The sequence below is a fragment of the Parus major genome, chromosome 1 (genome assembly GCF_001522545.3).
Source record: "Parus major isolate Abel chromosome 1, Parus_major1.1, whole genome shotgun sequence".
Lineage (NCBI taxonomy): Eukaryota > Metazoa > Chordata > Aves > Passeriformes > Paridae > Parus > Parus major.
This window is the reverse complement of record NC_031768.1, coordinates 59,469,898-59,496,681: the sequence shown is the minus strand read 5'-3', so window position 1 is coordinate 59,496,681 and position 26,784 is coordinate 59,469,898. Positions and strand designations below refer to the sequence as shown.

The following is a 26,784-nucleotide window of genomic DNA, read 5'->3' as shown; positions in this document are numbered from 1 at the left end:
TTCAAAATAAAAAATTATGCCTTATGGAAAACTGTTTTTTTCCTTCGGCTGTGTTTGGTTCTCACAGGTTTCAGGCAAGTTCCACAACTATTTATGTATCATTAAGGTCTATCAGAGTGTTGCAAGGCAATTTATTCAGGTTGGAAGAGACCTCAGAAGGTCTCCAATCCAACCTCCTGTTTAAAGCAGGGTCAGAGACACGGACAGACCAGCTGTTCAAGGCTTTATCAAATTGAGTCTTGAAAGGTGCCAGGGATGGTGACTGCACAGCCTGTTCTACTTCTTGACTGTCCTCATGGTGAAATAATTTTCTCTTCACTTTGTACCATTTTACTATAGAGTTGAATGTTTACAATGTCTTTATACAATACCAAGAAATGTTATCAATGATCAAAAGGTGAACCATAGTTAAGAAATAAAACAGACCCAAAATAAGCGGTGAAAACTTCGTTTTCACTGAAAATTTTGGTTAAAAATTGTGGTGCATTGGCTTTTCTGCTTACAGCATGTTTACCTTCTTGCAGCAGCTGATGGTTTGGGAAGTATAGCTATAGATACCACACAGCTTAACATGTCAGTCACTGATCCCACAGCTTGGGCTACAGCTATGAATAATCTGGGGATGGTTCCAGTAGGACTAGCAGGACAACAGCTTGTGACAGGTAAGATTTTTCTTTTTTTAAAAAACATCGCTTGCACCGGTCATGAATTCTTTGTGTCCTTTGAAAAAAAAAAATGGAATGTTTTCTGAGGATATTATATTTTTATGTTCTGAAAACATCACCTATGATTAATATTGCATACTGTGTATTAGTCTCTTCTTGTAGTAGGTATGTAATCCATATTATATTTTAACCTTGTGAAAAACTAAAAGTCTCAGGGGAAATTGTACAGCTAAACCATCAATCTTTATACTGGGTCAAGACTAGGAGGAAAGTCATGTAAGAGGAACATTTGTTTTTGTTTCTCTGTTCAAGCAGGATGTCTTGAGGTTCTGCCAAGGAATACCCTGGGCTGAGAACTCTTGACTGGAGATTTTGGAGTTGTGTTAATTGGGCAGAAAATCATGAAGCCTGTCCAGTTCATGTGCTCAGTTGGTATTAGTGAAATGAAGCTGTCCTGTCAGGTGTGTGCTTATTTACTTTCTGACTGGTTCCATAAAATTGAATGTCAAAGGATTGTTCTTGTTAGACTTTGTCATTTACTTCCCAATCATAGTTTGGGAGAGTGTTGCAAGGGAACACTTACTGTAACACCCACAAAAACAGTATTTCGAAATCAGCATTATTTTACAGATAAAATTGGACATAGCAGATTTTGTTGTCAACAGTAGAGGCCAAATTAGCTGGAAACATTAAAACTTCTTTGCTCCTGTGGTGTAGAGAAGCATTATTTATATATGGGTGGGTGCCCTGTAGACACAAGCCACATGCTAGGCATATGACAGGTTCCCTCTGGAAGCTACACTGCTACTTCATCTCAAGAAGAGCTGTGTGATATCTGTATCAGAGCAGCATCGTGTCACGTCTGCGCCTTTCCACATAGACATGGATGCAGTGAGCCAGGTCATGATGTAAATCACTCTGCTTGCTCACCAGGGATGCCTGATGCTTAATTTTGGCCAAATATGCTCCCTCCTGACACTGGGAACTGAGTGGAGCTGTGCCAGTTCACAGCTGATGGTCTGGCTCTGAATTACCTGGTTTACAGGCTGGTACACTAAGCTGCAAGAAAGCTGATTTATAACAAATCAGTCTCAAGCAGAGAGTTGAGCTGGTGGAGGCTGTGAACTGATTGGTGATCTCTGGCTTTAACCCCATGCTCCTGATTAAAAGAAACAAGCAAAGCCATCCACTCCTTGGGATCCAATTCTCTTCAATGCTTCTGTCAACAACCTGGATGCAGAAGCTGAATCCACACTAAGTTTTCTGATGATACGAAATAAAAGAGAAGCTGTTGATTCTCTGGAGGGCAGACTGGCCTTATAGGGAGTCTGGACAGATTACAGGGCTGGCCCATCACCAACTGTGTGATGTTTAATCAGGACAAATGCCAGATTCTGCACCTGGGACTATGTTATCCTGGATGTAGGAGTGGACTGGGAGAGAAGAGGCTGGAATGCAGCCCTGCAGAAAGAATCTGGAGAGCTTTGTTGATGGGGAAGCTCAGTATCAGTCAATAATGTGTCCTGGTGGCCAAAGGGGCCAACCTGGGTTGCATTAGGCACAGTGTAACTAACCACTCAAAAGAAGTGTTTATCCCACTTTACTCAGCTTTGGTGCTGCCTCACCATGAGAGCTGTGTGTGGTAAGAGTCATATGAACAATATGAGTGATGAGTGTGTCCAAAGGAAGGCAATAAAGATGATGAAAGGGACTAGAGGATTTCTGAGGAGTGGCTGTGGGTTCTAGGTTTGTTCAGCTTAGACAAGAGGAGGCTGAGGAGTTGCTGTCTACAACATCCTGATGAAGGTGAGTGCAGAGGGTGATGCTGATCTCTTCTCTCTGTGTCCAGTGATAGGATGTGAGGGAATGGCTTCAAGCTGCATCAGGGGATGTTCAGCTTTGTTATTAGGAGGAAGTTCTTCTCTGTGAGGGTGGTCAAGCACTGGAACAAGCTACTCAGGGATGTGGTCATGGCCTGTTGTTCAAGTGTTTGGACAACACTCTTGGATACATGCTATAATTTGTAACATGTGGAATTGGGAGCTGGACTTGATCATTGTGAGTCCCTTCGAGAGCATTTAATGATTCTGTGTGTTGATGGGGAAACAAATTTTTCCATCTTCTGGTGGGGTTTTGCCTGCAGGTGTTGTGCTCAACTTGAACGTGATTACCTTCAACCTGAAAATAGTCACATGTCAAAGTCAGCTTCTGCTGCTTTCATTTATAAGCATCTTAGTTGCATATGCTGTGGAAGTTTGCCATGCTTTTTCGTCTTGCTGTATTCTGTATTTTCAGTTTTGGTGTAAATTTTGTCCTCAGATGTGCTGTGCAGTCTCTACATGGCAGCCTCATCTCAGGTGCAGTGCTTTTCCCCACAAGGGAAGATCTCCAGGATTTTACACCATTGACAGCCCCCTGCTGTAATTTCCATAATTATGTGTATCACGTATTGTAAAGATGTTGTACAAGTCAGTTCATATTTGTTCAGCATTTTTAATGTATGAAAGGTGCCATAAGTAATAAATATTAATTACTGAAGTGCTGCCTGATTTCTCTATAGATGCAGAATAACTTATTTTCTTTTTTTGTTTTTCTTTGTTTTAGACTCCTTTGTATTTTCAAGGTAAATAGGTGCTTTGATGCGCTCATTATATTTCCTTAAGATTCATATGTTTTTGGTACATTTTCTTTATGGCACATCCATAACAGCAAAACTTCAGTTTGCCATAGAAATACTTAGAGATTTATTTGTTCTAATATATTTACTGTATCTGTGTTCAGTGAGGGTTTGCATCATTATATTCACCCAAGTATCTAACTAGTCCCTAGCTATTTCTGGCTTTTTCAATTTTTGCTATTAATCCTAGTAATGAAGTCAGTTTTGTCAGCAGTTACAACTGTTTTTGCTGCTGTCACTTGTTACACTTCTCTGTGATGAAAATGACACAACCATGTCCTAGTGCTAACTATTTGCCCATCTTTAAAACTTTATGTTATGGGGGGGTTTTTTATTTTTATTTTTTGTCCCCAGCCTTGCTGATAGCTAGGAAAGCAGTGAGTAGTTTAGATTAATCTTGGAGAGACTGTGATTTTTACTGGATATCTTTACATATCCTGCCATAGCCTGAAATTTGGAGTATGGTAATCACCTGCATCCTGACATATCTCTTAGTCCTCTGGTCTATGAGTGCTTGAAGGACTTAGGCATTCCTGAACTTTCCTTCCCCACACTGACCAGTTCCTGATTGCTGTGCAGGGCATTTTTGTTCTCATATGTATAGAGTCTATATGAACTGCTAAGTCCTTCTAGAGGCTTCTCAAGACTTTTCATCTCCCAGCAGTTCTTAACTTTGCTGGGATGCCTGCCTTGTTACAGTTCTGCTCCCCAGTTTGCAATCTGTGAAGCTCTTGTCTAGCTCAAGAGTTTGCTAAAATGACAACTAAAGCTTCCAAAACATCTGGCCACTACTCTCCTCTCAGCCTGGGATCATGGCTGTCTGATCTTGGTAACTAATCAATTTTAAGCACTGCTAACCTTTTAATACCAGTTTAGGTGATATCTGAACTTTATTTAATTCCTTATCTCCCAGTGCTGTAAAATTGGATTTTTGATCTGGGCAAATGTCAGTACCTTTCATTTGTAAAGATGGTATCCTGTTAATAGTTATATAATATGTCTGGTGTGTCTACATATATTTTGCTTACACTTATTCAGAAAGCTTACTTTTTTTTCCAGGTATTTGGTTACTGCATTACATATACACTTCTATATGCATTTATACATTATATATACATAATTCATACCATAAACTGTGGTTTAATAATACATTAGTTAAAGTCTTAAAGATTGAAGTGGAATACTTACAGCTGAAAAGTATTTTCAGTCTAAATTTCCCCTTTCAGCAGGTTATAATTTCTTAAAAAAATGTAACTTTTCAGCTGAACTTTCTCATGGTTGCTTTTAGTCCAGAGGAAAAAGGATCTGGAAAAGTTGAAGGCAATCTGTTAAACTGCTTCTGAATGATTCAGGCCTTAAAATTGCTGTTTTCTATGCTTTGAGACTTTGAGAAAAATAGTCAGGTGAGAGGGGAAGGCTAGTTTGTAGTTCATCTTTTTGAGAACTAAATCCTCTTTTTGCACTCAGCAACTCTGATTCAAGCACATCTTTCAAGTACATTCAAGGCTGCTGTTTTGTTAGATTTTAGGACTAGAAGAAATACTTGGTGACCTAAGCCAACCAAGAATGTTTTATTTTGCCTTTGCACTGCTACTTTTTAAAGGCAATTTTGACATTCCTGAATTTAGAGTTCTTGCACTTTCATTTATTTCAGCAAATGCCATCAGGTCACCTGTTTTCTAAGGGAAGATCTCTTGCTGAGAAAATTATTTACTTCTCTGGTTCAGTTCAGTTCTCCTTTCACTAATTAAGCAGTGCTCTCAGAAACAGGAGGCAATTTTGAGGCACTTTCCTCCAGATGACCTAAACATTTGTGAGTCAAAAATGGTATATGTCAAAAAGTTCCCCAGTACAAATGAACCTGAAGAGTGGTACTCAAGTGGTAATTCATTTAGCCTTTATGTTAAGCTCATGCCCTGTGATGCATATTTGTGCTCTTGCAGAGTAAAACAGCAAACCACAAGGGCAGACATCCAAGATGGAAGTTACAGGTCTGCCTGGAAGTCAAGGGTATGTCTGAAAACTGATGCTTTCTGCTTATTTACAGAATAATTATTAAGGCACGTTGCTCCATAGCAGTCTGGCCAATATGCCTCAGCCTCAAAGTACTAAAATTTTCAGTGACACACAGTTTTTTTATTTTTTTTTTTCCCCTGAAGTTAGTCTTTGACCACTTGTACAAAATCCTAGTGAAATCAGAGACTGGGAAACTTTGAAGCCTAACATCTTGCTTACCAAAAGATATAGAAAAGAACAGCATTTTTGTGGCTTCAGGCATGTATTTTTAAGACACTAGAGGTTGTGAAATATTAGGCACTTACATCAACCTTTCTGTTTTTCCATTTGTCTCTGCTTTCCCCACACACTTGTCTTTTGACCTGATTTCAGTGGAACATAGGAGCTGTCAGTTCCAATCAGGTCACCTCGCTCAGGACTGTGCTTTTGACAGTGTTGGGTGCCAGATACTTCATCAGGAAAGATCCACAAGGCAAATCAGTGCTCAAGTGCTGCTCTCTCCAATGCTCTCGCCTCTTGATCATTAATAAATAGAATGAGGTTCCCCAAATTAGAAGTTATCTATCCAAATCAAGTCATAATTCAGGAAAACTTCACTTGTAGATGCAATAACTGCTACAGTAAGTAGTTAAAAATCCTGAAACTGCAACCCCAGATGTACTTTTTGGTAACAGAAAGATTTGTGAAACTTTGATCTAGAGACTCCTAAATCTCAAGACACAAGGTTAAACATCCTTCACAGAATTTTATTAGCTTGAGGCCTATAAGTGTTTGGAGTCTTAATATTCAGACTCTTTTTCTTCAGAATGAAGACTGTAAGTAAAGACAATCACTATATTCAGATTCCAGGCATGCTTTATTAATTATTGTTCACTGCAGGTCATCATATGCTGACTAAATTGTAAACATATTCCTCACTGTTCTGGTTGTGTACCATTTTGGGTAACATTAATGAAGAAAAATCAAATCAAGTAGAAAATCAAGATATATTTGGTTATATTCAGCTGCTCCCCAAAGAAAGACTGTACAGTGCTGAAGATTTTAAGAAGTCAGCTGGCCAGAGGACTCTGCCAACTCTCTTGTGTATACCTCTTCTTCTGTGGCCTCTCCATTACTGAAGGCTTGGAACCACTAGCAGCCATCTGGCAGTCTCATTTCATTCTACCCCTGCTGCCCTGTTACCTATTAAAGCTTCCTTTTTTCTACACTCCATTGCTTAGCCACTAATCAATGTGCTGATGAGTCCGTAACTCGAATCATCCAAGAGAATGCCTAACAAAACACATCTTCCTTTTCTGTAATTAACACTTAACTCCTGCATCTCATTATAGTCTATCCACAAAAATTTTGAAGTGAGTCACTTGCATCATGAGCTGAAGATAGTCACTTTTCCAAGGGAAAAAAAATGCTTGAGCATCTATAATTTGTGACTGAATTTTAGCACTCTCCAGATGTAAGCTTTGGTGTGAACAGACAGCTGTTTGAGGCACTCCACAAGTTGAGGCTCTGGCTCCTCTGCCTGTGAAAGCTGCAGACCACAAGAGCTGAAGAGTTCAGCAGCCCCATGGCAAAGTAGTGTTCAGTGTCTTTACCCCTTATCTGAATGCTGCACTGGCTTGACAACTGGCAGTAAAAAAAAAAAAATATCAAAAGTCTTACTAAAATCCACATTTTTCCATAGGTTTTTCAATCCTCTCAAGGTTACAGGGTATCTTCAGAAGGCATCTTTTCATTTCTTATGGCTTCCCAACCTGTTTTAGGCATTGTGTTTTGTTAACAAGTTTGCCTATGATGCAAAAGAAATGTAGTAAGGTATGCTCCAAAAAAAAAAAATAATTCTTTATTTTAGTTCCTTTCTATCTTATCATCTTCACTATAGAAACATTTTAGTCAAGAGGAAAAGAAAAACCATTCAAATTATCTGAATGACCTATCAGAATAATTGCAGTTGTATGAAACATACTCTAAAGGATTAGTGTTGCACGTATACCCAGATCAAACTACGTATTTTTATTACCAAGACACAGGAGAACAGCAAGGATGAGAGAAAATAGGTACTGTGGGAATCCCAGTGTGTAGAGCCACTGGGAACATCTCTAAAGTATTATATACTAGTGTAACAAGTAGGTTTTTTTCATTGACCTGAAAAGCGCCTGCAGAGTTAATCACACTTTCTATCATGTGAGTGTTACTCAAGGAGACTTCACTCCAGGGGACATTAAAGTGCTAGGAACAAACACAGCCAGTTTACAACAGAAAAAGGAGAGAAAGATTTGACAGCCAGAGGAAATGTGGCAGAAACTCTCGAGTGCCTTTTGACACGCTATCAGGGTTAAGTGTGCCTCTTAGGTCATTCAAGTACCTCCTCTATATTAGACCTTAATTGAGGCCAGGGATGAAGATAATGATTAAAATCTGCTCGGTGCTTGAAGATAAATAGTACTTTTTAACATGGTATGAAGGGCTGAATGTCCCAAGTAAACAAGATTCAGAGGTGAGCAGGGCCACATAGAGGGAAGTGCTAACTGCAAAGCTTGTGTTGAATGTGGAGTGGAGGTTTTTTTAGGAATATCTCCCTTTCTGCTGCTATACTTCTATCCAAGCCAGTTAACAGTTTAGGAAAACAAACTGATTACTATTTGGCATACTCTTTTTAATGGTCTCAAAATACTGGAGTAAATTTATGATGCAAGCCATATTGTTTGGATGTTTTGGCATTTTGTTTTAGGTTGGTTTTTTTTTAATTCCTGGCTGTTGTTAATTATACCACCCACAATCTGTTTAGCATGTTCTTATTTGATGTTAGAATAAAGTAATATAAGGAAATATTTTATTTTTGCAGAAGTTTTCCCCATCTTTTCTCTTGCTTTGGAAAGCCTCCATTCCTATTATTTTCCATGTGTTTGTTTATTCTAGACCAGAAAGCCCACGAGTAATTATGAGCATCCCACTGTATAAAGTAAGCCAAGAGCCTGTTGGGAACCATTTGCTACTGACTGTTTACTTCTGTTGAGTATAGCTTTGTCTGCAGCACTTTCCCTTCCAAGGATCCCGGATCCAAGGATCCATCCTTGGCCAGCATGGGGAGCCCAGTGTAGCCTGGGTGACATACAGTTTGCTGATGGAAAAACTGAGTTATTGTGTATTGAGTATTGGGAAGAAGTCAATAGAAAAAGCAGAGAGACCATTTTAACTAATCAAAGGCGATGAATTAATACCAGGCTACCTAAATTCAGGGGTGAAAAAGGCTCATTAATGGCAGGCTGCTGGAAGGTGAGCTGCTGAGCACAGTCTTGGTGTCTAGGTGGCAAAGGGAAGGTGATGCTACCGGAAGCCCTTAGGCCAAAGCTGTTACAGGTTCTGGCTGTGGTCCTCAGGGGATGGACACAGCAGTCTCAAAGGACTGTTAGCTCTGTCCATGCAGCGTTCTCAGGAGGGTGCAGATGGCACTGCCTGGGGCAGTCCCCGAGCAAAACTTCTTGGGAGGGGTAGACTTGAATATGAATGGATCCCAAGGCAGCAACCCCAAATCAAGGCTATAAAATCCTTTGTTCTTCCCTAGTCAGGCTTGCTCTTTTTTCTGAATGGTTTAGGTTGATGCTTAGAGCTTGGCCTCTGGAGAGGAAGCATGAGAAATTTAATTTATATATTTCAGCTTGAGGAGAAGAACATAAGCATGGTTTTCTTTCTTTTCTGCCACCTGTGCTTCAAATGCCCTTTGCTCATAGCATGAGAACTAGGTAGCAGAAAGAGCATGAAGATGCACATTCAGTTCAAGGCAGGAGTTGGTCTGTGAAATATGAGCAGAACCGATCAGTGTGGAAAAATGTCTTTTGATGGTCCACACTGAAGAAGAAAGTTTGGTTTCAGTTAGCCTAATCCCTGGGCATGTGAGGGAGTTTGTAACAGAATATTTCATTAATGTTGTCTTCGGTCGGATCAACAATGGATTTGCCACACCTTCCCATGCTCTGGTGGTGACAAATGATGTGCGTGACAGCAGCTCTGAGTAATGTCTCTGTAATGGGAAGCAGCTGGCCACTGGAGTAGTTCCCTTAGTGGACATGGAGGTGAAAGACAATTAAGCTTAATACATACAATGTGCTCTAACACGCTGTAGTATAGATCTAGATTGTATTCTGCCCAAATATGAAAGATATTCTGTTACTGTAGCTTCAGAAATTTAATAAGTCTATTCATGAACAAGAGCAGCTTTATCTGTCTTTCCTGGTTTTGCACATTTCTTATCCCAATTTTTCTTTTCCTAAAAAAATTATTTTCTTGGTTCTAGCAGATTTTCCTTTATAGGTAATCTCCTCCTGACCACAATGCCTACATTATTTAGTAATTATTTGTTATTTCAATTCAGGAAGGGCTTAGAGATACAGAGCTCTAGTAAGCTAAACAATGCCTGAACCCTTAAGAGTCAATCCTGGCCCAAATTGCACATGGTCTGTTTTCTTTCACTTAGATAAACCTGGTAGGTAAGGGCCTGCATGGAAACAATGGGATAATACTGATTGGCATGAGAAGTAGCAGTGATTATGGAGCTTCCTGACTATTATGTAGGGTTTTTTATAGGCATCTTGGTAGAGCAGTAATATGGTGCTAAGTGAAAAAGCAGTTTTAACTCTTTTTATCTGATATTCTGAGGCAGGCACTGAAGAACAGGAAAACTATTGTGCACATTAGAAACAGGCAGACAATTCCTACCTTTTCTTCCTCTTTGACTATGCTGCTGTGATATTTAGAGAAGGATTTGGGAAAGGGGAGGGAGAGAGCTTTGGTAGCATTTAGAGAAGAAAGCACTGTGGGAGAAGGTGCAGATGTGCTTAATGTCACCTTTTTCGTAAAGATCTAGTAGCACAAGCTGTGTTTCAGAAAAGACTTGTCCAGACTGCACTGAAGGGAGAGGGCAAGTTGTATGCTTCTCCAGGATTTTTTCTTCTTTCTGACACAATTGTATTTCAAGTGGTTCATTTCTGTAGCAATAAATGTGGAATATTATAGCTGACTGCAGTGTTAAAGTTTTACCTCTTTTTGAGCTGCATCTGTCAAATGTATTTAACACTTCCGTTGGAAATCTCCTCTTTCAGGTCTTGATATATACTTGGACTTGCATTAGACCTTTCCAAGAGTAGTCACTGAAACCTTCTTTTCTGGCACATTTTGGTGACAATTTTGGCACTTTAATTAAGTGCACTTAATTGAAGCATTTTTGCAACGTTGCAGATTATCCTAAACTTTATCTGCTGTAATAAGCAGTACCATTAATTAAGTATTCATTAAAATAGCAATAAATACACCAAAACAAGAGGACAAGAAAAAGTGGCTAGATTTTGTTGTCTTTTAATTCACACTAAATGTGCTTAAACCTAAACACACTGCTGCTGTCCTTTAATGTAAAAAAATGTCACAGCTTCCTTTTCTTTCTTCATTGTGTTTTTAATACTTTTGTAACCTTCTAGGACTTAGGCAAAGGCCATTTGTTGTGGACAGAGAGAGCTCAGAAGCTGTGACTGGATTTCAGGACTGTATGCATGTAGCAGGGAATGAGAGGAATCTGCAGCTGAGAAGCTGAGTAGCTGATTTTAATGAACTGCTTTTTATAAATATTGTAGGTCCCTTTATGTTATTAGCCAGAATTTAGTATACAAAAAAAAAAATCAAGTTCAAGTTTGTTCTTGCTATTCACCAGCCTCGGTAAAGTAAGATTTCTCTTCCAGTTCTTCCTACATATGTTGCCTTTTAACTTTGTGTCCTTTTGTTCTGGTCTATCTAATTACCTCAAGCAGATAATCAGGCTTGATTTTATAATAAACCATAGCTGGCTCAGGCTTGTCATGACTGATTTGTTGACTCCTAAGACTAAAGACTTTCAACCTCAAGACTAAGATAATTTCTGGCTAAAATTCAGGGTATTAATTCTGAACTTAAAAATCTAAATGTGGTTTGGAACACATGTCCTGTATTTTCCCTTCAAAAGAGAAAACTGACTGTGTTTCTGTTTGGTTTTTTTTGTTGGTGTTTGAGTGGAACTTGAACTGGAATTAAGATAAAACAAACTCTAACCATGCAATTCTGCAGAAACAGGCTTGCATGTAACTCATCATTACAAAGGTTGAAGGTAAGGGGACTATTATGTATTGCTGGAAGTTACAGGTAGAGGGCCTTCAAAGCAAACATGCATCTCCATCAAGGATCCCAGCACTTGCCTCCCTATAACTTCAGCACCACCTGATGGGGTGGCGTGTGTCTCTACACATGTGCACGCCTTCAAAACATAAAGGTGCAATGCTAAGGAAACAGATGATAGCTAATGACTCATATACACCATTTGGGGTCCCTTAGGAACTGCCTCTCTTCCAGTGTTTTACTTCAGCAACTGAGCTCATCGGGGACACAAGAGCTAACCATCCTTCCAACTATTCATACAGGGATTTGAGGCCCTGAGTTCTCAGTGGAGGGCTTTTCTGCAGCAGCTCTTTCAGCAGACAGTTGTGTTCCTACCTCCCTGCTTTCTCATTCCCCTGATCTCTGTTTTTCCATCAACAAAGCAGTGTCATAGATTTGAATGCAATCTCTGTAGTGCTACAGATGCCTACTAATGGGCATGAAGGTCCCAGCTTGCTCAAGTGTAGTAGAGGGATTCCATTATTCTAAGGATCATGTAACAGAAACATTATCACACATCTGCGTGTTCTAGCCACTCTTCTTGGGTACTGTAGTTCTCCCTTCTGAATGCTAGCAGGCATCAGGTTATGGATCTAGTGGCACTTTTTCAGAGTTCTCTTATTAGAATTCAAAGACCGTTTGGGGGTTCAGATATTTCCTAGGTTGTTTGCCTTATTCTCATTCAATTATTTCACAGTTTCCAATGCAGAATAGCATCTGACCTCCGTGGGCCGTGTTGCATGAGAGCTGCATCTCACTAGGCTGGATAACATGACCTGTTATTTGTTGTGCTTCCAAGATTTGTTTCATCTATAGCCTTGAGATACTCTGTTTAATGCCTCATCCACATATGTATATAATAAGCGTGAGCTAAAGATGTCCTCTGGCAGACTTTTTTTATTCCTCAGCATGTTTTTATGATCAAAAGATGACAATCTGTCATAGTTTTCTTTTACAGTTGTGTTATAGATTGAGAATATCAGGAAAGTACACAATACTTGATGGCTGCATAAAAACAGAGTTTACAGGTTTGCAAGTTCTTCGTGCTCTGCAAACTCATTTTGAGATTTAAAGGGTAACAAACCTGGTTTTTGCTCTGACATCAGTAAAAGGCAGTAGTAAGATGTTGTTGGGCAAATATTGTTGGAGCCTTGATTGTCCCCCCTGGAATTTCAGAGATGAACACAGAGAAGAGAATGATCCCAGGGTGAGGTGGAGAGAGCCCCTCCATCAATAATATGGACCAGAATAGGACCCAGTTTCCCTCTTCCATTTGTAGAGGTTTGCAGAGCCAGCAGGAATAAGAGGTTGTAATTTTTTTCTCCCTTGTGTTAGTAAAATAAAGGAAAATGAATCTGACCATAAAAAACCAGGCTTCATCTATCTTTTAGATTACAAAACCTGTGAAAAAAGCAAACAAAAAAAGTCCTTTCCATCACATATAATTGACCCCTTCATTTAAAGCACAGGCTCCACTCACAGCCTGTGCTGCTCTGACCTCGGAGACTCTGACAACAACAAACCAACCTTTGTGAGTGAGAAGATGAGAAGAGAAGGGCAGGTTTACAGCAGACTCCTCCAACATAGATCTGCTCACGGAGCAAGGAAGCAAGTGGTGTGCATTTCTAGGAGCAGGTACTACCCCTGCCTGCCTTTTGCACAAACCAAGATTTGTGGGTAAAGCTTATATTGCTTCTTGGACCAACTTGTGTAGCTAGAAAAGTATGCACCAGCCTTCTGATTGTCTGAGGCAACCAGGGGACTAAAATTTTAATTATAGTAGCCATAAAAAAGGTGAATTCAAAGGAAGTAGTTGTTTTTGCAGTACACTATAATTTTCCCCCCTTTATTAATCTTTTTATCTGCCATAGGCTTACCTATCTATTCCTTTACAGAATAATCGCAGTGTCAGCACTTTGCTTTTAATATTCCCTTTATTTTACAGGTGCCAAACAGCTTTTTTGTCTGATTTAACATATCTAATTAAACTCAAAGGATGTGCTTCCTACATGTACTTCTCTTGGATGTTCACTGCTTTTCAGACCTGAACATGGACTTCTCTTTTTTTTTTCCTGACTATACTGACCCATAGGTCTTGTCCTGCTTTTGCTCTTAGACCATTACAGCTACAGCAATACTATTATAAATGTGTGGCATTATCTTTAAAGTAGTCCTCCAAAGCCAGACCCACAGGATAATGGTCAATTTATGGCTGTAAGGAAAAGATCCCTTGTGTAAAAGACGTAGTCGTCTTCTAAGGGCAAAGCAACAATTTGAGCTAGATTTTATACACAGAAGACTTCTTTATTTCTTTATTCTTGCCCTGTGCCTCTTAGCCATTAATCTCTCCTATGGAAACTTGTCAAATACTTTTGGAAATTGAAACAAATATGCTACTTCCATACTTATTTTTCTTATCATTTATAAACACAATGTCTAAAAAAAAAGCCTCAGCTTCTCTTCCTGTGCTCTGCATCTTCTAAATCCCTTTTGCCTCGTTCAAAGTGGACTGCTGTTCCATTTCAGTCTGACACATTTTTCATTTTGTCCCTTTTGCAACAGTTTTCTACTCAATGGCTTTGGTGAAATTTTCATGTGATGGAACTCTTCAATGTTTTAAACACGTCTGAAGATCTCATCCTTGTCAGTAAATGTCTTGGCTGTTGCCTGCATGCAGAACCACTCAAGAATATAACGGCGTCTTTTCTAATGTGGTTTAACCAAAATGAGCCTGTTCTAAGTTGCTTCTCTAATTTTTCCACCTAGTCTGAGTTTGAGATTTAATTCCTTTTTGTTGATGGTGTTTAATAAGGTAATGCAGTAATTTCACAGTGGTTTCTTTATAGCAAAGGAGTACATGGTTCTGCCTCCCTGTTACTGGATGCACACCAGGAGTGACAAAGAAAGGCCTGTGATGACAGTAGGTTTCTGCCATAGCTTTTGAAAAGAGATAAAAATCTCCTTCAGAGGATGGCAAAATTGCTGAAGGGGGGACAAATCACTCTATGAAATCTTCACCTTTTTCACCCTTTCCAGCTTTTCCATATGCGGAGGTTAAAGACTCATGTCTGAGATGCTGTGGTTAGATGTTTCGGTGTGGGTGATATGAATCTTTCTGAATCTATGGAGAGGGCCCAGATTGGTGTTATCTTAACTTCATCTGAAAGTGATTTCTACAATAAAGTTGCTGCTTTTTTTTTTTTCTCAGAGAACAAAGAAATCCCTCACAAAAAACCTCATCATTCCCTGATATTAGATTAGACCCAAGATGAAAGTAGATTTTTGCTTCAGAAGTAGAATTGAATTACAGAAAGGGTTCCTGGATTGTGTCATCTCTGAGTTGTCATGTTGTTGCAAAACAGGGGAAGACAGAGAGAAAAATTCAATTTTCCTGGGATCAGCCTTGCTTTGTTGAGTTTAGATTATATCAACCTTTGAATTAGGAATGTTGCTGTGGCATTTATGCCCTTGCAAGCTGTTGTGTTCATGGAAAACTGCAGAAACTGGGCTGAGAAACAGACGGGGTGTGCAGAGGGCGGGTGAGGTTCCTCTCTCCCAAGGATGCCTGCTGGACCTGTGTGACAAAGCCAGAGGGAATGGCTTCATGCATGTGAGAGAAAGCTGGGCTACCAAATCCAGGCCACAGTGGCTGCTGAGAAGTTGTCATGGAGGCTCATGAGCTTTCTTTGAAGGGCTGTCATGACAGACAGACTTGCACTTGCCTGTGCAGCTTGTAGGTAGCAACTTTCAGGTTTTGAAGCTGATATTTTGCATATTTTGTTAATTAAAAAGTTGCAAATGATTGCACATTACATGTTAGTGGTGCTGTAGAATGAATGTTTTGTGAGCATGGATAAGCTGAATTTGACTTTAGACATAATCTCTGATGCCACTTCTCCACTAATTACAATTACAATTTAGAGCTGTCTGTAAGGTAGAGGAGCCTACTGTGCTGATATTCACTGACAGAAAAAGTTTTCAAATCACCTTACCAGCCAGATGTTCTAAACAAGAATTTGACAGTTGGTCCATAAATCAAGTCAAGCATTTCATCATTGTTCTCTTAGGTGCCTCTTGCATTTAAGCCTGTTTAGCTAAACACATACATTTGCTTAAGATGAACTGTAAAAATAACATCTGGAGATCTTTTCTCTGAAAAAAGTGCCAAAGGGTCTTACACAAGGATCAAGCACGTTTTATAAACCATGGCTGGGATTTTAGAATTCAAGCTGAATAAATGTGCTTTCAGCTTTTGAGGGGATCAAGGGCCAGTATTATTTAAATGTTCTTTTTACTTTCATAGCACTCTGCAGGGAATGTGTTCTCACCAAAGAGTTCTTACATTTCTTACTCCATAATGAGTTTCTGTTTCCATCCTTGCCACCTGGGACTCTGGCACAGTCCTGCTAGTAGCAGAGTAGTCACACTGGTGGAACTGGGTGTGAAGTGCAGTCCAAAATATTTATTTTAGAGTACTCTGCTTTGCAGTAGATTGCCATCAAAGGAGAATGTCAAAGAAGACGTTGCTGGGTGGTTTACCTTTTTATCTTAACTTGTATCAGCCATTTCTTTTTCATCCTCTCCCCCCTCCTTTTTTTTTTTTTTGAGATCTATGGGTTTCTTTTTTTCCTGAAGAGGCGCTTTTTTTTTTTATTATTCTCTTGCCTTTTTTTTTTCCTTAGAAAATCATTCTAATAAGTTGTGGTTTGCTGACCTACAGAATCAGTGTTACTATGCATTTTAGCTTTGCTGAGTATCACTTTGGTCACTTTGCTTTTCACATTCGGTTCACAACTTGACAGAGAATTCTGCTGAAATTTAACAAGCCTTAGGGAAAAAGATTCAGTCAAGTGCAGTCAGATTTATAAAGTGGCAGATAAAGTGGGAAGGGTTTCCCATTACTTCTGCCACATTGGGTGTTTTTTTGATGGATGGGCTATGTCTCATCTGTGATTTGGAATGATGTCAATTCATGTTTGGAGGGGTACTGTGACCATGACTGTTCATGAAAACATAAGACCTATAATCTGCAAATGTTGGAAAAAACGGGGAAAAAATTATTACACATGAATTCCTGGCCTGGTACCATAGTTATTTTGTGATTTAGTTCTCCAGAAAACAACTTGTTTCATAATGTGAGACTGGCATTTAATCTGAGAAACCTGACTGTTTTAAGAATTATACAAGGCAGCATGGAGCTGTTTAATGTTTAAGTGACAACAAAACATAAAGATGCTGGCCATAATTCTATCTGAAGTAGTATACTTTCCCGTGAAGCTCAGACAAGTATGTTCTTGATTTAAATATCTGGAACTACAGTACATGGTGTGAAACATAAATCCTCTCAGTGCTGGAACCCAGAGACCAAAGGAGCCAGTTGGAAACCTCTTTGAACGGCTGAATTAAAAGCCCGTATGCTAGGCTTAGAAAGAACCTTTCTTAACCTCGTCCTTCTGTCCCATTTCAGCAGTGCAAATAAGCCATAAAGCAGCCTAAACTGTCAAAGGCCAAAAGTCCACTGGCATGGCAAAGGTGGTTAAGAGCTGGCATTACGCAGAGCAGAGCAGAGGGCCCGTGGCCCATTAGCAGTCTGTGTTAAGTAGCACAGCCCCACAAACCTCAAAAGTGTCCTGTGGCCACTTCAGCACAAAGCACAGAACAAAGCAGTCACTGGCAGTCCCAGCTGCTAAAATCCTCTTCTCTGGGCTCCCCTGAATACAGCTGTAGTACAGCCGAGAGCAGCCCACAGAGCTAATCAGTTCAGCTGGTGTGAAAACACCCGAGCAAATCTACTGACTCAACCAGCCAAACCACGTGGGCCGCCGACAGATTTGGAGCCATCCACTCCATGCCAACCAAGCTGATGGCGAGTCACTGTCCCTTCTCTCCTCCCCACCACTATCTCCCTATGTGCCTTTTCCTGTGCCCCTTTTAGAGCAGCAGGGAGAGCTGAGCCTCTTCTGATGGAGAGGAGGGAAAGGGGGGTAGGTGATATCATCAGCTCTGACATGTTCTCTCTTTGGCCCTGCAGTAGATGCAAAATGCTGTTATCATCTGCCTGGCTCTCGCTGCTTGAAAAGCTGTTTTTGTGCCTCCCTGGTGAAAGTGGTGCTAGGTGGGAAGCTAACAGCTGGTTCAGAGTGGACTAGATGCATCCCAGTCATGATATATCCTCTGTAGTCTGAAAAGTTGGTTTCTCTTCAAAACCTCAGAGTGGAGATGTTTCAAATGAAATGGTCAGCAAGTGAACAAAGGCAAACTTTCAGAACTTTGCAAACCTCTCCTAGGATTGGCATGAAAGATATTTTTTCCCATAAATGAGGAGAGAGACAAGAATAGCAAGACTTGGGGAAAATTCTGCTTGCTGGCATTGTTATTTTCTGTGTTCTGTTGTTGGAAAAATCACAGGCAGAACATATGAGGCAAGACCCAATTAGCTGCTCCAGACCTGACAGGCTTTTAGGCTGCTCAGACAACCTTCTGATTTAACCACTGTGATCTTAGCAAGTGTTGCAAGGTTAGATTTGTCCTCACCGGCTAAGCTGGAAATCTCGCAGACTGAAGGCAAAGAAAGTAGAAGGCAACTTTAGGTTTCAAGTTATAAAAAGCTGGAACAAATAATTTCAAATGTTAACAATAGCTGAGCTCTTTCTGCTTTAACTCTTTCCTTATTTGCTGAGCAGAGCCACAATCATAATCCAGAACGTTCATGGAAGATATAATCCTTTGTGATTTCAGCTATTAAAGCCAAAAATAGACCTATTTTTCAGAGTATGAGTGAATATAATTTTATTCAAAGGCATAATTTGCCTGAATTTTCAGGTAGAGTTTAAAGAGAATGGCAAATGTTACTGCTCCAATGCAAAGGCTTTTCAGTTCTAAAATATTACATCCTCCCTCAGAAGTCTGGAGGGGCTACAGCTGGTGAGACACAGCATCAGGTTTTTTTTAAATAATGAAATAAAAATAAAACAAGGACTTTTCTCTGACTCCATTTGTGCAGCAGTTGAGTTGTTCAGACTAAAATTTTCCAGAGTATTGCAGCCTCAGGCAGATATTCGAAGTGTAAAATTTCAGTCCAAACTGTTAATGATTGGTAAAGCTAAAAGCAACTGACAACAGGGTGTTGTAATTGGAAGTGTCAGACGATTTTAATAATAGATCACCCTGCCTCCTGTTCTATCACTTTGAACATTTTCGTTGTCTAAGGTGTATGATGTATTTCTCTGTGTGGTTTTTGTCTGCATTTCTTTCTTTCTTTCTTTCTTTTTTTTTCTGATAAGATCTTCGTTCACTTAATGGAGTAAATTTCAGTTAAAAATGGAGTTTCATGGGAGTATTTTTTGTTGCAATTAGGAAGTGTTTCCACCTACCTGTCCTTCATTTATAACCTCCTTTATTTATTTCATTAAATGCTTCTCAGTTTTGTATCACATAACAGAGTCCACAGTACCTGTCCACCTTCCCCCTCTATAAAATTTGTGAGCTTTGTAATGCTCCTACACATCTGCCTCTTCTCCCCAGTGAGCAATCCAAAGCTTTTTCAGCCATGGTTCCTCTAAGCTACTTTATAATTTTCCTGATGATACTTATTGTCCTGTTTTTGCTGTGCTTTTCTGTTCCTTGGAGAGGATGGGAGTGAGTAATACAGAGCATGGTATGTTAGGTGAGAGTCTGGGTTTTCTAAGAGGCTCGCAGTAATTTTCCCATACCTTTTTCTCTTACCCCTTATCCAGGCTAACCTTTAATTGGCTTCCCTGACCCCTTCAATGCACAGTGCCACATTGCCAGGTCTTTACTGCACAAGCCATTCTGCCTGTTCTCTGCAAAGAGGCTCTTTTGGGATTTGTTAGCACTGACAACCTTGCGCTCTCCTTTCTTCCTTGTCTTTGGTTCCTCTAAAATGCCTTTTATATATAAATATATATATTTTTCAGCCAATTAGTTATATGTCTGTTGGATGGATGTTTTGCTGTAACATTACTCTCTTTCTTTTCAGTACAATTATTAAAATTACCTCAAATCACACCACTTGTATCACAGATGGAAAGTGTTTGTTAGTTCCTGTTCTTGAATTTCCATCTCTTTGGCCAGCTTCTGACCTGTATCAATCATGACAAGACCTTGTCTCTCACTTTATGCCTGCAGTTTTTTTGACAGCCTCTTGGGAAAGACCTTAGCAAATATTTTTTTTTCAGTCTTAAATAATTACCCAGTATTTATTGAGCATTGCTCGATTATGCTGCATTAATTGTGTATAACATTTCAAATACAACTATACATTGCTCAGTTATGCCGCATTTTTTGTACACAGAATTTCAAATACATCTACACCTTTATCCCCAACACATTCGCATGCTGCAAGTGTCTTTCTGTTATTTTTATATTACTTCACTGCCAGAGACTATAGTTGTACACCTTGTAAAACAAGGCTTAACAAAGCTGGTGAAGGAGGTTTCGTTGGGGTTTCTTTTTCATATTTGAAAAAATACGCTAAGGGTATATTAAGAGCAATACTGTCATATATCCTTGAACTGACAAACAACACTGACAATTTTCATCTTGGAACTTACTTTTACAGTAGACTTTTACAAACCTATGAAAATAAAAATTAATAAAGCTATTGACAGAACTTTAGCTGTGAAAATGTATAGGGTGAGGGAAAAGAAGCATCTTAATGTGGATAACATATTTGAGATCACAATTGTTACAAAGAAATGCATTTTCACTAAAAATTGGATAAAAAATAATTATAATTTGAAAGAAAGTCTGTCTGACACCATTTGGCTTTATTTTAATTTATAAAAAAATAGATACTTCCTGAAATAATAAACATATCTTTTGCTCTTGGTGTTTGCAAACCTTGCTTCACAGTATTGCTAAAGAAAGTCACGTGTAGGGTGTTCTGATGGTAAATTGTAAATACCAAGAGGGCCAATTTAATTTTTGAATGGTGGGGTTGATTGTGTATGAGTGTGAAATTGCTATGCACTTAGTTCACTGCTCTGCAGTATTAGCAGCTGAACCTTCAGTGTAGGCTGCCAGAAATTACAGATTAAATTTTCTAGCAGCAGGAATTTTAAGTCACATGTTTTGCACACAACCACTAATATAATCTAAATTAAAATGTGCTATGCACAGGAGATACAAAACCTGAATTCTTCCTTAATTGAATAAAAGTTGAGCTAATTCTGTGCACACTGTCTCAGTCTGCTTCCTCTAGTATGCTGTTCATTTTAAAAAGTTCCTGATTTCTTTTGAGACAGGATTTTTCCCTGTTAAACTAAGTAATGAAATATGACATTGTTAGAATGTTATTAAGAATGCTACTTTCTAAAGTGAAATAAAGCCTTTTTTTTTACCCACAATAAAAGACAGACAAGAGCAATGTCTGTATGGAGGTACAGAGATGCAAGTGTTCTCAGAGAGATTCCTTCTTCCTTCTGTGTAAGGATTTCTCATCTTTTTAGTCCCTTTTTTGGTGAAGAACATGCTGAGAAGTTTGTATGGAGATAAAAGCTATGTCATAATAAATTCTGTGACAAGACATAAGAGCTTGTTTCAAGGTGTATTTTTATTTTTTCCTGCTTGATTTGGAAGTTTCTTATTTACTCATCTTATTTTTACCTATTTTCTAGATGACTCCAGGCAATGCTGTGGCTGAGCTAAGCTAATGGCTGGGCTGAGAGCCCCAGCTGTTTTATACTTGGCCTGGTGTTCTCCACATGCTCAGCTCCAGTTTATTATTAGTTGAGGCATCCATTTCCCCTTGCTGTGAGAGACTGGAGAGATGGAAGGAGTCACTGGGGGCCAGAGGCATTAACCCAGTTCTGTGCACTGCCCTGCACAGGTCCTGGAGTATCTTAAAAGAACCTCAGGATGATTTAACCCGTTCCAGCTGGCTGCCCCTGGGCTATTTGCCAAAAGCAAGGTTTATTAGTCCGCACCATTCCATTGATAATGGCTCCGGTACTGAGGCCCCGGGGAGGGAGGCTGCAGAGCAGCTGGCTACTCTGGCATCTCTAGCTGCTGCTGACCTTCCTTGTACTAGAGAAATGCCCAGATGGTGGAAAGAAGGGTTTTCTGCTCTGTGGGATATACAGAAGGAGTGGAGATGAGCTGAAAAATGTATTCATAATGTTGTAATTATTGTACTTGTGCTGGAAAACTTTATGGTTGTGACCCAGATGTCAAAACACACAGAAATTTCTGTCTAAGCCTTCTAAAAGGCTGAGGTAACAGCTCTCAGACATATGGAACACCCTTATTTACCCTAGCATGATGCACATTCTCCTGACACTATTTTAATGTCAAGCCTCTTGTAAACTGGTCAATGGGATAATTACTGTACTCAAATAACATGAAGAGGAATTGCTTTATTATGAAGTTAGGGGTGTCCATTTGGGATTTCTCTACCAGCCATGGAGAGTACTCCAGTTACCACCATTGCTGGTCATTTGGCCACTGAGTCTGGCTGCCTAAAACAGGCTCTTCAGAGAGCTGAGAGGGCCCTTGGGCTTTTACCATCAAGATCTACAGTCATTGAATTATTGAATTCATACATGGAAGGGGATTTTGAAACATTTTCTTGAATTGCAATGAATGCATCAGAAAATTTTCAAACCCTGTGAAATTCGAGAAGTGGGGAGGTGGCCAAAGGAAGCCTTCACTAACTAAGAGGTGTTTCAAAAACTAGAATTCTAAATATTTTTAGCTCAAGCCCAATACTACATTCGTGAAATTACAAACTGCAGATGAAGCACTGTTAACCTGTGGAAATTTATAGCATTTATTTATTTAATATTTTTCACTTATTTATTTGTGTTTGAGAACACAGGTTAAATCCCAGGTTTAGCAATGAAAAAGATAAAAAAACCCTCTGCTGTTTGATAAGCAACATATTCTGTTTTTGTCTAGCAGACTTTATTACCTCACCTTCTGGCAGCTCTCTAGCTAGAAACTGAGGGTGTTGCAAATCATTCAAAGATGAGGGTGTTGTGGATTATCCAAAGCTGAGGAAAAAAGGGTTGACTGAGAATTGTGACTAAATTCCATGGTCTTTTTTGCCCTTCTTTCTCCTTTGAATGTGGAAGGAATAGGACTGTGGACAGTACTTTCCATTCTCTAGGTTTATACAGCTTTCATCCCTCAAAGCTAAGTGCTTGCTCTTTAAGTGGCTCGTTGTGTCTGATTTTGCATCCTCTGCCATCTCTGTCTGTGTGCAAGCCCCCTTGTCACCACAGATCACTCTCCCTCCCCACATGGCTCCCCAGTGCTGAGGCTGTACCTGCCTGTGACCCCTGTGAATTCACAAATCCTTCTGCTCTGCATGGAGCTGCCCATGGCCTGAGCCTGCCCTTAGCTACAGTACCTGCTTATGTGAGCTAAAAGAATGTAAAGTAAAGTATCTGCTTATGTAAAGCTAAATGGTTGCTCAAGTTCCTGAAGAGCTGTAGTCACCAACACTCTGTGTTTGCAGTGAGACCTAAGCACGTAGGAGTGTTTTCAGGTTGCTGAGGTGCTAGTTGGCTTTTATAGCAGAAATCTAGCCAAGTGCATTGGAGTTTAATTAAGATAGCTCTGTCTACAGACACTCAGGAGCATTACTTGCTGCTCTCAATTCCAGATTCTTTTCAGATCATGTTTTATGTAGCAGAGTATTCTCAAGATAGGATTCTTGGTTAATTCTTAACCAATAAACAGTTTATTAATTCACCAAGTACCACTCTATTACTTACTCAACAGTTAGTTAATCAAATTCAAATCCAACATGTATTCTGCTCATGCACAGAACATTCAAATATTGTCCTACAAGTTACTGCCATAAACTGTATGGAGGTCAAACAGTTCTAGTGGAGGATAATACAAAATATCAAGATTTCTTACTACATCCATATACAAACAGCAAATCTTTATCTAGTATACTTAACCTTCTCCTAGTACTCAGTGGGTTAAAGATACTGTAGATTTAAGAATTTTGACACTGTTATTTAAGTGATTTAACATAAAAGAGACTAGGAAAATAGTACCAGGAATAATTATTTGAAATTATAGCTTAAGTCTCTCTTTTGGCTGTTTGCTCAGGCTTTTAAAAGAGAAGCATGCAGGTAGAACAACTTGGTTAAAAGTTTGAAATATTGTCAGTCAAGATTTTCCAGCTGATTTCACAGGACAACTTTCTGTCATCTCTTGTAATGGCACCCAAAGAAATACATCCCATGTAATAAAGCTCATTGGTATTTTTGTCCAAAAATAAACCTGGAGGAGGCACAAATCTTGCTCTGCTTTAGGAAGCCCCTGAGCAGCAGGGTGAGTGTTGGAGATTGGAAAAATATTATGTGGAAGTATGAATTATGCTTCAGAATTGTTCTGTTCTGGTGCTAAACAAAATTAGGGACTTGCCATTAGGGGCAGGTGTCTGGGCTAGAGGGCTGGAAGGACCTTTCAGTCTGTCAGAGCACAGTTTTTGTTGTGTTTCTGTGAGAACTTGACTGTGCAGCAGCTACACCTTTCTGGGTTGTACAGCTTCTTTCCAGTTTTGGCAAGGCTGTTGTTACTCCTGTGACCCTGGAAAGGCAAGGAGAGTGTTTGTATGCATTCCACAGATTCAAGAATCCACATAGTAACTCCAGCTTAATAGCCAGAATTTCTTTCATGGTTCATGAGAAAAATGAGTCCCTTTTGCTTTCATTTGGAAAATGTCCAATGGAATGTCTGAATTTCTTTTTTTTTTCACCCATTTTCTCTGAGGTCACATTAATAACCAGAAGACGGTATTTTACCATCTTTTACACACTGAAAGCTTTTTATGTTTCATTTATTATAGGGGTTATATTTCAGTATTAGCATAGCCTGGGAACTGAAATTTTTCCTATTTCTCCAATTTCTTTTCAGTATTCATTTACATCTTAGGAGCTCATATCTTCTAATAAACTTTTTTTTTTCTGTTTTGTGCCTGCACAAATGCCTCTCAAATTTCTGGAATATAGCACTTTCCTAGATATCAAGCAAGAAAAAAATCCATTAACATTTCCTAGACTGTGTAATCGTGTTTTATTTATTTATTTTCTCATCTTCTAGGGCTTTGAAGTGGAAGGTGATCTTGTTTTCAAGGAACATGGCAAAGTTTTATTTTAGGAAGAGGTTCATTTGGCAGACCGAGCAGTTTCTAGAGGCTACTTAGTTTGGCTAAGGCTAACCTTACTAAATAGCCCACTGTGATGAGCCCAAAATTGAAGAAATGGAAGAAAAAAAACCTCAGAACTGGGGAGGATTGCCCCAGGCAGCAGATAGTGAGTGAACAAAGACTTTTGAAAGTCAGGAAATAACAGCTGTGCAGATTTTACAGCATATAGGCAATGTATTACGTTGCATCTTGCATATTGGCCAGCCCCATATTTTTGCAAACCAGCTCAGGAGCCATTAACTGGGAACCAGGTGGCACTGTGCACAATTTGCATTTTTGTTATTTTCTTCACAATGAACTTGTGACTGAGCCCATGCAAGGAAGTGATTTATTGGTGAAAAGGTGGAAGAAGCCCATTGTTCCTATTCTGTGGAAAGCTTCTTTAACAGCAGAGACTTTGGGAAGGTCAGTACTTTTGATGTTGTGATGTGCTATAAAGTCATGAATCCTTCAAAATTCTGGCACAGGTCAAAAGAGCCTGTGGATAAGGCATGGACACAGACAGTCTAGACAATATTGTCCTCTTTCCCTCTCCTTCATCTCTTTCCCCGAATTAATTTTGATTTTTCCCTTCACATTTTTCTTTCATTGTTATTTTTCTGTTTTCTACCACTTCAATTTTCATCCCCACAAGTTTCTGCTGCAACGGCAACAGGGTTTTCCACATGGAAGAGCAGCTGATTGTGGATGAAGATTAAGATTAGTCACTTTTTTGTTGGCTTAGCTTCTTACACATGCAGCTGTCAGGCATTAAAAACTGACAAACCATCATCAGATTCCCTCAACATTACGTCCTGAGTTTTCTAGATCACTCTCAGGCTTGTCTGTCAGGTACTATTTTGCAGACATGTTCTAAGAGGAAACTAAATAGATCCACCACAGGCAGGGAGTGCCTGAAGCCCCTCTGAGGTAAAAAGGCACTGGTGGCTATCCATAAGCTGAAACAGCATTAGAAATAACATTAACATTGTAGATTTCTTTACACAACAGTGTTGAAATTGCATCTTTGGAGGAGAGTGGCATCCATTGTCGTAACACTTTGTTGTATTATTATTATTTGTTATTCTCTCCTATTATTTGCATTGCATTAGAAGCTCTAAACAAGATTGAGGTCCTGTTGTGCCAGGCTCTGCAGCAATAAAAGATGAACCAGGATTCACCCCATGATTTGCTTGTAAAAAGAGAAGGTGTATTTCTTTAATTTAGTCTTTGTCATGTATATTGCTCTAAATATAGTGTTTGTCAAGTGATTTTGTGGGCAGGGATCAAGAGGAGGACAGATTTGCTTTTAGTGTTTTCAGCTATAGCATAGATATCTCTGAAGAACTGCATCTAAAGTTTTGGGATTTTCTGTTGTATTCCTCTGTGCAGACACAGTGCTTTCTTCAAAAAAGCAAGTACAATAATACAGCCCTAAAGCTTTGTCAGTGATATGTGTCTCATAGATGTAATTTTCAAGTGGCAAGTGTTTTGATGATGCTACAAGGGCTTTGTTTATGAAGTGGGTCTGGCAGACACTGTAGAGCTCACATAAATTATAACTTCATTGATTATTAATGAGAAACATTCATCTGGATTCCCCCTCACCCTCTGTTTTGTCAAAACTCCCTTAGAGACTTGTATTTACTACAGACCAGGCTCTGTTTCACAGAATGTAGCTATTGCTGAAGGGTGTTAATAGGGATCCCCTGGCCAGCTGAGAAAGCCAGAGGTCAAGAGGCTGATTTCCTGGCCCTTCTTAACTCACTCCTTTTCACTCCTCCAAATATACACCTTCACATGTGCACACACACACAAACACACACAAAGTTTAAAGAGCTTCTTAATACATTTACCACAAGCTGCTGCCAGGACTGTCCTAGTCCTTCCAGTTCATGTTGGCATGAAAACAGACTATTTTTAGGTGAAAAATTATCACTCCCAGGCCATGGGAACCTTTTCAATGTTTATTATTTTTGTTAGTTGTTTTGTGCTCAGATGATTGTTTTCACTGCTCACCATTTCTCTGTGTGTTTGACCAGCAGGTCTGAGCCACATGGCTGATGATGTCTGTGGTGGAAACCTTC

The 26,784-nt window shown here is 39.4% G+C and overlaps 1 protein-coding gene across 5 annotated transcripts in view; it reads left to right on the top strand.

Annotated features, from left to right (window-relative positions):
- The window catches only part of ENOX1 (ecto-NOX disulfide-thiol exchanger 1), a 350,391-nt gene that overhangs the window by 221,470 nt on the left and 102,137 nt on the right, over positions 1-26,784 (top strand). For 3 of the 5 annotated variants that reach the window (XM_019007903.2, XM_015637165.3, XM_015637176.3), the window contains one exon: positions 525-662. In XM_019007903.2, the coding sequence (XP_018863448.1) occupies positions 572-662 (91 nt within the window). In that variant the 5' untranslated portion in view covers positions 525-571. Of the gene's footprint in view, positions 1-524; positions 663-980; positions 1,127-26,784 lie in introns of those variants that run through there. The other 2 variants (XM_015637204.1, XM_019007902.2) reach the window with 2 other exon arrangements.